We start from the raw sequence: 10,395 nt of genomic DNA, 5'->3' as shown, positions 1-10,395 counted from the left end.
AGGCTAGCTTGAGAATAGAATCCATCCAAGTAAGGGGCCTCCAGGAGGAATCTGCATACACAGAATTATTATTATTATGTGTCACTTTCACCAACAATATAAGTGTTCCTACACACAAATAGCTCTTAAGACATTCACTTTGTAATGACACTTGCTATGTAGTTGAAAGCCAGCACTGTTTTTTTCTTTGGGTTCATGTTAGGCTGCTTTTTTTGAGACATAGGGGCCCATTTACTTAGCTCGAGTGAAGGAAAAAAGGAAAAAAACTTTGAATTTCGAATGTTTTTTTTGGCTACTTCGACCTTCAACTTCGACCTTCGAATTGAACAATTCAAACTAAAAATCGTTCGACTATTCGATAGTCGAAGTACTGTCTCTTTAAGAAAAAACTTAGACCCCCTAGTTCGCCACCTAGAAGCTACCGAAGTCAATGTTAGCCTAAGGGGAAGGTCCCCATAGGCTTTGGTAGCTTTTTTTGGTTGAAGAAAAAGCGTTCGATCGATGGATTGAAATCCTTCTACAAATGTTAATTAACCCTCGATATTGACCCTATGTAAATCTGCCCCATAAAGACAGGAGGGATCATTTACAAGCACAAGTGCAATAAGGGGTGCAAGTTGCCATGTGCAGTCCAATTACTTAAAAAGAAATGCCTGAAAATCTTCTGTGTTGGATTGTTGTAAATTGAGGCTGTGGTAGCAGCAAGGCTGTCCTGCAGCTGGAAGCTCCCTACCTATTGTAGAATATGATTACTTGGGCAAACTAAATTTATAGTATACAAAATACTCTTTCCTTTGCTGACAGAGACAGAACTGCTTGGCTATCCCACAGATCTGGAATCCCCCCTGCACTTCTCTCTCCAGGTTTATATGCAGTTATATGTGTATATGTATTCTTCTTTTCCCCGGGGTTTACACTTGCTGCCTGTAGGACTGTTCTGCCACAGGCCAGTTCTCATCTGAACTCACCAGAGAAACATCCCAGCCTTTGCCATTTACATTCTTATTATAACATAAACAGACTACCCTATTCAGCAGGTTAATATTAAGAAACTCTAACTGTAACTTCCCTTGTAACTTCCCAGATCATCAGCATGTTGATAGAAGCACAGTCAATTTACATTTTACTTTGAAATATTTAAACAGTGAACACAAACATACGTAAAAGTCAGATTTTATTATTTTCTTTGAAAATAATTTGAGGAAATTATAAAATTCTGCCCTAAAAAAACAATTATGGCTGTAATCAATAACACAAAGAAAAAAATTGCACAAAACTTTACTCCAGCAGGGTACACAATTAAACACCAGCTGCAACCTACCCTGCAAGGGTAACACACTTACAAAGTGAGCCAATAAGGGCTCTCCTGTGCCAGTTGTGTGGTTGCGCAACTACAACAGTCAGTTCTTTGAAAGTGTAGTTCACCAATTTCCCTGTAGTATCCCAACCATATTAATTCATAATCAAGCTTCTAAAAAAGTATTGAAAATAGATTTAAAACAAAAAAACACATTTGTGGCAATACATTGAACAGAGTTATTTAAAACCACTAAACCCATATACAGACAAATAGATGCCATATGTTGTACATATAACTATATATATATACATACATACATATATATATATATACACATACATATATATATATATATATATATATATATATATAGTGTATAAAATATGCACATATAATAAAGAAGCTAATACAGAAAGGGGAACACAAATACAACATGCAAATACTGCTTAATTTACACATACAAGTTGATTTATCAATAAAAATCAATGCTAGATAAATATATCTGTCTTATAATAATCAATACAGTAGCTAAATGTGTATGTGTGTATATATGTATATGTATACACACACACAATAGGTGCTTTTCTAGATACTATATGTAACAGCATGCAAAAGCTGTGTGCAATGGCATATCTGTATTTAATATTCATTTAAAGTCAGGGATAGGCAATTGTCAGTAAGCCAGCCACTGCTGCTGAACTACAACTCCCAGAATTCCCTGCCAATCCTGCTCTGCTGGAGAGTTGTGCAGCTGTGAGAGCTCAGACCATTGCCTGTGCCTGATCTCAATAAATAGCTGTTTGTAAAACATTTTCTGTAGTGAGTCAGCAACATTCAGAGCATATAAATAACACGAGGCACGAGTAAGAAGCCGGACTAATCAGAGATGAAATCTGCATCATAAGTCACCCCAGCGAGGCATGAAAATGGGAAATTACGGCTGCAGAATGGACTTTATTAGAAAGGATAAAAAAAAAGCAATGATTGAGAAGTATTCTTATTATAGGTCACAGCCCTGCATTTGCTAATTTGGGTTCACTCTATCTATTCTTGGAACTTTGGGTAAGGAATCCACAGCAGAGAGGCCTTTGCATGAAGGGAAGCAATGATTTGATTAGAAATGAATGAAGTACGATAGTCATGTAACAATGAGATAGTTGTTCCTCTGCTGGGGGGCATGTACAGAACACATTGCATAGATTAAAACCCATTACAAGTGGCAAATATCAAGCTGATTGTTGTTCATAAAGCTGAGTGTTTTAGACAAACTTGGAATGATTCATGTTCACACGCAGCTTCCCAATGGGAGATTTTCAGCCTAGTGAAGGTTGTAGTGATTGTCTCCTATGGGACAAAACCCGTTAGATATGACACCTGCTAATGACATGTGGGCAAGACACAATTTATGGACTGACAAGTCATAAAAGTGACTAAAATTTACACAGTAAAAATTAAAAGCCGCAAGGCTGGCCAAGATATCACTGTCATATTCAAGCAGAGTATCACCTTCAACTCCTTGTGTGTACAAATGACTGTATGGGGCTTGTCTAATCTGTGCAATAACCCACAGCATTGGATCACAATTAGCCTTGATCATCGTGCTTGAGATAGGATAATGAGACCAGATCTCTTATTGGTTGTGATGCACAAATGCAGAATTGCCTCGTCTTTCTAACTGAGCCCCTGGGACTTCACAGCATTGATCTGATGCAACGCAACACGACTGTCTGATGCAGACGCTGCGTCTGCATCCGACAGTCGTGGCGGGTTGGATCAACGCTCCAACTTCATACGACATTTCTAGCTCTTAATTTTGGTCTCATGTGATTTGTCGCCAGTGTTTTGTTGCAGCGCATCGGATCATGCCGAAAATGTCTGTGTAGTCCTACCCTTAGGGATGTGTTTATCAGAGAGTGAAGTTAGAGATTGCCACAGTCCGCTAGAGTGAAATACCGCCTCTCTCCATTCATTTCTATGGGATTTTTAAAGGCGTATTTAGGAAAGGGTGAAAGTGAAAGTTCACCATTTGATAAATACGCCTTTAAAAATTCAATAAAAATGAATGGAGAGAGGCGGTATTTCACTCTAGCGGACTGTGGCAATCTCTAACTTCACTTTTTAACAAATATACCCCATAACGTTAAAGAGATACTAACAACAGAAATGAAACCTTTTTTACATCTACCATAAAATTTTCTTTGCATGTCCAATACTTTTTCATTACCTATCTGACTACCTGTGTTCCTCTATGAGGGGGCTGCCATATTTGTGCAGCAGGAGTCTGTTAGCATTAGAAATGTTAACTGACAGACTGAGATGGGACAGTCAGGTTGGCAAAACAGTCAGGTTTAGGAACTTCAACTAACAATTACTTACAAAAACAAACCTTTAAGCAAAAAAAAAAAAAAACATGACCTATAGGTAACTTTTAATGTACAGTCATATTTTAAAAAGTAGTTTTTTAGTGTCAGTATCACTTTAATAGTCCTTTTTGTGACTACACTAGGCACCAAATCTCTTCTTTATCACTATGCATTATTATATAGGCTTTATTGCGTTCAGTTTGGGGAAGGCACATAAAGACAAGGTTTCAGATGTAGCTGGCTGAATCATAACACTTAAACCCAAACGAATCTTCCATAAAAAAATTGAAGGATTCAACCAAAACTTGGATTAGGTGCACCCCTAGCGGACCCACACTTGAAGGAAGAATCCACAAAAACAGAAATATTCTTGGGAGCAGAGAGAAAAATAAGCAAAATGTTACAGAGGCCATAGATCATTAAATCAGCATATTTTGTCCACTTCTTGAGTTCTTGTTTAACCCTACAATCAAAAAAGTCTATTATACGTACAATACACAAGTTGGTCCGTAGTACAGAATACAAAACACGTGCATTGGCTTTGCGGGAGAGACATGCTTTACGGATGAGGCAGAGTAACGGTTTATATAAAATAGTGGAGAACACTGCAGTATATGAATGAGCTGCAGGAATACAGGTAGACCCAGCATAAGATACATGGATTACTGGTACTGACACCATCAGGTAGAATTACATGGGGAGCACTTTTGTCTGTTAATTAGAGAGCTTTGGCACTAGTAGCGTGTGATACTGGCTTCTGGGGGTAGGCACTGTATAAGTACACTTGGAGCAAGATGGCAATGTCTACAAAGACCTGCAACAGGCCGCAGATGGAGAACTGGAACGGAGCCTGGTTTAGAACAAAGTACGCACTCTTGAAGGTGTCCCCGCTTGTCCACATCAGTACCATTTTGATGCTGAAAAAGAAAGAGACAATGAGAGATAAGAGACAGAAACTGCTAAGTCAATATGACAAATGTATATTGTTAACAATATTAGCAAAAGAAAACACGGACAATAAAAACAGGACTGAGAAATTTCACAAAGATAGTGAACTGGTCATTATATACAAGTATGGGATCTGGAAACTTCCGAATTACAGAAAGGCCGTCTCCCACAGACTCCATTATAATCAAATAATCCAAATTTTAATAAAATATTTTCCTTTTTCTCTGTAATAATAAAGCAGTAGCTTGTACTTGATCCAAACTAAGATATAATTAATCCTTATTGGAAGCAAAACCAGCCTATTGGGTTTAATTCATGTTTACATGATTATCAGGAAAACCCCAGGTCCCGAGCATTCTGGATAACAGGTCCCATAATAACATTTCTTTCTTTGTTCTATTATATTAATGTAGATATCAGGTATCAGAACATGGCCAAGAAGCTTTGGCTCCCAAGGCAAGGGTGGTGCAATCTATGCACTCCACTATGGTACTTCAGGTATGGGACCTATTATCCAGAATGTTTGGGACCTGGGGTTTTCCAGATTAGGGATCTTTCCGTAATTTGGATCACCATACCTTAAAGGGATTCTAAATTTAATTTCTAAATTACACTGTTTACATTGCACATAATTAACTTTATTTAAAATGTTATTATTGAATATTGAGTAATATTGGTGTGGAGGCAGCCATCTCAGTGCATTGTGCCTGACTCTGAGCTTTAAAGGGATACTGTCATGGGAAAAAAAATTTTTTTCAAAATGAATCCGTTAATACTGCTGCTCCAGCTCCAGACAATGTGTCTAGCCCCATGTCAGATTTCAAAATTGAATATAAAAAAATTTGTTTGCTCTTTTGAGAAATGGATTTCAGTGCAGAATTCTGCTGGAGTAGCACTATTAACTGATTCATTTTGAAAAAAAAACATTTTTACCATGACAGTATCCCTTTAAGAAAAGACAACACTTCAGGATGGAACTGCTTTGAGACAACTATTGTTTCTCCCCTTCTCATAGCACTTCAATATGACCCAAGCCGTGCTCCCTAGCCCCAGTGGTAGACATGAGAATAGCACCCAAGCAGGAAAAAGCAGGGTTTTTAGCAATGCAAATGAATTTTTCAGCACAGGTGTCAGGGAGCTACTATTTGGTTAGTTGCACATTGTTCTGTTGATAGGCCACTAATGGGATGCAGGGGGGAAGGGAGAACGGGGGTGATATTCTCAACTGCACTTGAATGACTTGTAATTTATACGTATAGCAGAGAGACAACACAACTCTTTTATTAGCTGAGAAAATGAGGAGCAGAGAGAAGTGCACACATGAGCCATAAAATACACCAGCGGAAGGTTTCCATGAAAGGCATCACAGGTTCTTTCTAGCTTCTAACTTTCACAGTATATTATCTGAGAAACAAACATATAGCTGTGTTGTGATATTGAGAGTTCTAGTTTAAAATGACTGGGGGCACATGTAGGAGATCAGTGGTGTATTAACCTCCAGCATAAAGTAGGAAAACAAGAGGTCGCAAAGAATAAGATAAAAAATAGCAGCAAGTTCATATTACTAAAAGAGTAGTGAAAGCTGAGAACAAATTTCAGCAGAAGCATTTAAAGCAATAACTGGAAGCTTTTTTCTCATATTTTTTTCTCAGTTCTGTTTAAATGTTCACAATGTAAAAACTTATACACATCTGTGGGAATACAGCATTTTTACAGAGTACTTAGTTGTAACAACAGGTCCAGTTACTTTTAAATAGAGGGATTCCCACCAGGCAGGGAGGCTGTGAAGGGTGATTTTACCTAATGGGGAGAGGAAAGGGAGAAAGAAAAACAAAAATTCTCAGAAGGGGGAAAGGTGTGAGACAAGCGAAATTACATAGAACATTGGGGTATCAGGTAAGTGATTAAAATCACTTGGGGGTGCTTAACTTTTGGCACCCCCAAGTGACTGCGACTTTCCTTCTCCATTAAGGGATATTTACTGCTACAATTCTACTTGTGACACTAAGGAAAGTTTGTTTTGGAGTTGGCAGAGTAGTCATCTGCTTGTGTTCTATTGGTCATCAGCAGATACACAGTGTTCTACTGGTCATTTATATCAGCAGAGACAGAGTGTTCTACTGGTCATTTAAATCAGCGGAGACACAGGGGCAAATTCACTAAGATTCGAAGTTGCGCCAGGCGCAGCTTCGCCGCACTTCGCCAGGCGTAGTTTCGCCAGCGCTCCGCAAATTCACTAAAATCCGAAGTTGCGCTCAGGGGTAGCGTAAGGTTGCGAAGTTGCGCTAGCGTTGATTCGCTATGTAAAGCGAAGTTACGCTAGCGAAGGTAAATTTGCATACAGCGCCAAATTCAAATTTCAATGGAGGAATACGTATCAGCACTACAAATGCCAAGAAAACCTTCAAATCATCAAATAAAAATTTTATTTTGCCCTACACATGTGCCCACTGTCTAGGTAAGTTGCCATGAGTCAGGAAATGTAGGGGGGAAGGAGGGGAGCCCCAAAAAATTTTTAGATCTTTTTCAGCCTATCACCCATCATGTAGAAAACACGCCAGCTTTTTTTGGGACTTAGAAAAAAATTTGACTTTTTTTGAAACAATCCCTATCTACTCTATTGCGCTTCGTCAGGTCTGAGGTGGCGAAGGAAGTCTAGCGTAAAAGGTAGCGTTCAGTACACTGCGCAAGTTAGTGAATTTGCGTAGTTACGTCGCTAGCGAAAATTCGCCTGGCGTAAGGGTGCGAAGTAACACTAGCGAAACTACGCCAGCGTTCATTAGTGAATTTGCGCAGTAACGAAAATGCCAAACGCTAGCGAATTAACGCTAGCGTTCGGCGCTTCGTGAATTTGCCCCACAGAGTGTTCTACTGGTCATTTAAATCAGCGGAGACACAGAGTGTTCTACTGGTCATTTAACATTTAAATCAGCGGAGACACAAAGTGTTCTACTGGTCATTTTTATCAGCAGAGACACGGCTGGTTTTTCAGTCGGCTACAGGCTCTTTGCTAGGGATGGGCTGCACCTCAATGATGATGATGATGTTTTGGGAGAGAAGATGGCTAGAGGGTTGGAGGAGATTTTAAACTAGGTGTGGGGGGGGGAGGGTTCAGTAAAAGATTCAGTGGAAGACAGGTTAGATGAGATAGTGGGCAAAGAAAGGGAAAATGGGGGAGGAGATTTGGCTGGGGATACTGTTAAGGATAGGGAGGACCACATGTCATATGTTCAATATGGTACCAGTATTAAATGTATGTTTACAAATGCAAGAAGTCTGACTGGTAAAATGGAAGAGCTGGAGCTGCTGGTGTTGGAAGGAAAATATGATGTGATTGGTGTGGCCGAAACATGGCTGAATGAGTCGCATGACTGGGCAGTAAATATCAGTGGCTATACTTTGTTTCGGAGGGACAGAGGCAATAGAAAAGGAGGAGGGGTATGTCTGTATGTTAGGCAGGTTTTAAAAGCTCATATAAAGGAGGAGGTTATGTTAGAAAATGAGGGGGCAGAAGTCACATGGGTGGAGTTCTTCACCAATTGTAAAGAATCCAGCAAATTAATTGTAGGAGTATGCTATAGACCCCCTAATGTAAGTGAGGAGGAAGAGACAAAGCTCCTAATGCAAATAGAAAAGGCTGCTAGTTTAGGTAAAGTAATGATAATGGGGGATTTTAATTACCCAGATATTGACTGGAGCATCAGTACTGCTGGATCAGTTAATGGGAAAAAGTTTATCAACTTATTGCACGACAATTTTTTAGCACAGGTTGTTGAGGAGCCTACCAGAAAAAATGCTATTCTTGATTTAATGATCTCAAATGACCCAGAACTTATAGCAATTGTGCAAGTCATTGAAGCCCTGGATAATAGTGACCATAATGTTATATCTTTTAATGTCTGGTGCAAAAAACAAAAATATACTGGGGCAACAAAAACCATCAATTTTGGAAAAGCTAATTTTAATGCCTTGAGGGCTGCCCTACAGAGCATTGATTGGGGCATTAGGTTTTCAGCTAGAAACACAGAACAGAAATGGTTGTCCTTTAAAATTATATTAAATCATTACTGTTCTCAATTTATTCCCTTAAGGACTAAACGTAGAAGCTCTAAGAATCATCCTGTGTGGCTTAATACAGAAGTAAAGAAGTTAATGGGAAAGAAGAGTAAGGCATTTAAAAACTACAAATCTGTAGGGACAGAAGCTACATTTAATGAATATAAATGCTGAAATAAATGTTGTAAATCAGCAATCTGGAAGGCTAAGAAAAGAAATGAAGAGTTAATTGCGGTGGAGGTGAAAACTAACCCTAAAAAGTTTTTTAAATATATTAATAGTAAAAAGATGCAGGTTGAGAGTGTTGCTCCATTAAATAATGGTACCAGTATGGTTGTAACAGATACAGATAAGGCAAATGTGTTAAAGTGGACCTGTCACCCAGACACAAAAATCTGTATAATAAAAGTCCTTTTCAAATGAAACATGAAATCCAATTTCTATTTTTTATTAAAGCATTCATAGCTGTTGTAAACTCATTTAAAAATCTCAGCTGTCAATCAAATATTGTCTGCCCCTCCTCTATGCCATGGGCATAGAGGCGGGGCAGACAGTTACTTTCACTTTCCATTCAGCACTTCCTAGATGTCCCTGCTCTTAAGTTCATTTTGCTTGACTAATGTGATAAAATAGGATTTTTAATAATTTTTTTGGGTGTGACGGGTCCCCATTAAATCAGTTCTTTTCTTCAGTGTATACAATAGAGGAGTCTGGGTTCACAGGCTCACTTAATAACTGCAGAAATGGTTCAGCTCAATCTAGTCAGTGGCTGACTCAGGATATGATTCAAAAAGCTTTAATACAAATTAATGTAAACAAGGCTCCAGGGCCTGATGGCATACACCCCCGGGTTCTAAGAGAGCTTAGTTCAGTTTTAGACCAGCCCTTATTTCTGATTTTCTCAGATTCACTGTCATCTGGTATGATGCCTATGGATTGGAGAAAAGCTGATGTTATTCCAATATTTAAAAAGGGATTACGATCTCAGCCTGGCAATTATAGGCCAGTAAGCTTGACATCTGTGGTGGGCAAATTATTTGAAGGCTTTTTAAGGGATCACATTCAAAATTTTGTCCTAATGAATGGCATTATGAGCAACAATCAGCATGGCTTTATGAAGGATAGGTCATGTCAGACGAATTTGATTGCATTTTATGATGTGGTATGTAAGATTCTGGACAGTGGGGGGGGGGGCAGCAGATGTGATCTATTTGGATTTTGCCAAAGCGTTTGATACTGTGCACCACAAACGACTGCTTTCTAAACTAAGGTCTGTTGGGCTTAATGAAGGCGTTTGCACGTGGATAGGAAACTGGCTACAGGATCGGGTACAGAGGGTGGTTGTTAATGGGACATTCTCTTCTTGGAGTAAGGTTCTTAGTGGGGTCCCCCAGGGCTCAGTATTGGGTCCACTTTTATTTAACTTGTTCATTAATGACTTAGGGGAGGGGGTTGTAAGTAATGTATCAGTGTTTGCAGATGACACAAAATTATCCAGCCCAATTAATTCCATCCAGGATGTGGCATCCTTCCAACACGATCTTGACAAACTGGCAATCTGGGCAGCTAAGTGGCAAATGAGATTCAATGTTGATAAATGTAAAGTCATGCACCTGGGATGTAAAAATATCCAAGCCACTTATACCCTTAATGGGACTGCCCTAGGCAAATCCATTATGGAAAAGGACCTTGGAGTTCTTGTAGATGATAAACTTGGCTGTAGCAAGC

The 10,395-nt window shown here is 39.0% G+C and overlaps 1 protein-coding gene across 2 annotated transcripts in view; it reads right to left on the bottom strand.

Annotated features, from left to right (window-relative positions):
• Positions 1–1,157: 1,157 nt before the first annotated feature.
• slc66a2.1.L (solute carrier family 66 member 2, gene 1 L homeolog) overlaps positions 1,158–10,395 on the bottom strand; it is an 82,790-nt gene continuing 73,552 nt past the window's right edge. Inside the window, 1 exon segment of one of the 2 annotated variants that reach the window (NM_001091364.1) lies at positions 1,158–4,580. In NM_001091364.1, the coding sequence (NP_001084833.1) occupies positions 4,382–4,580 (199 nt within the window). In that variant the 3' untranslated portion in view covers positions 1,158–4,381. 2 annotated transcript variants of the gene reach the window in all.

This window comes from Xenopus laevis, chromosome 6L, assembly GCF_017654675.1.
Source record: "Xenopus laevis strain J_2021 chromosome 6L, Xenopus_laevis_v10.1, whole genome shotgun sequence".
In the NCBI taxonomy this organism is placed as follows: domain Eukaryota; kingdom Metazoa; phylum Chordata; class Amphibia; order Anura; family Pipidae; genus Xenopus; species Xenopus laevis.
The sequence above is the reverse complement of the archived record's forward strand: the minus strand, read 5'-3'. Positions and strand labels throughout refer to the sequence as shown.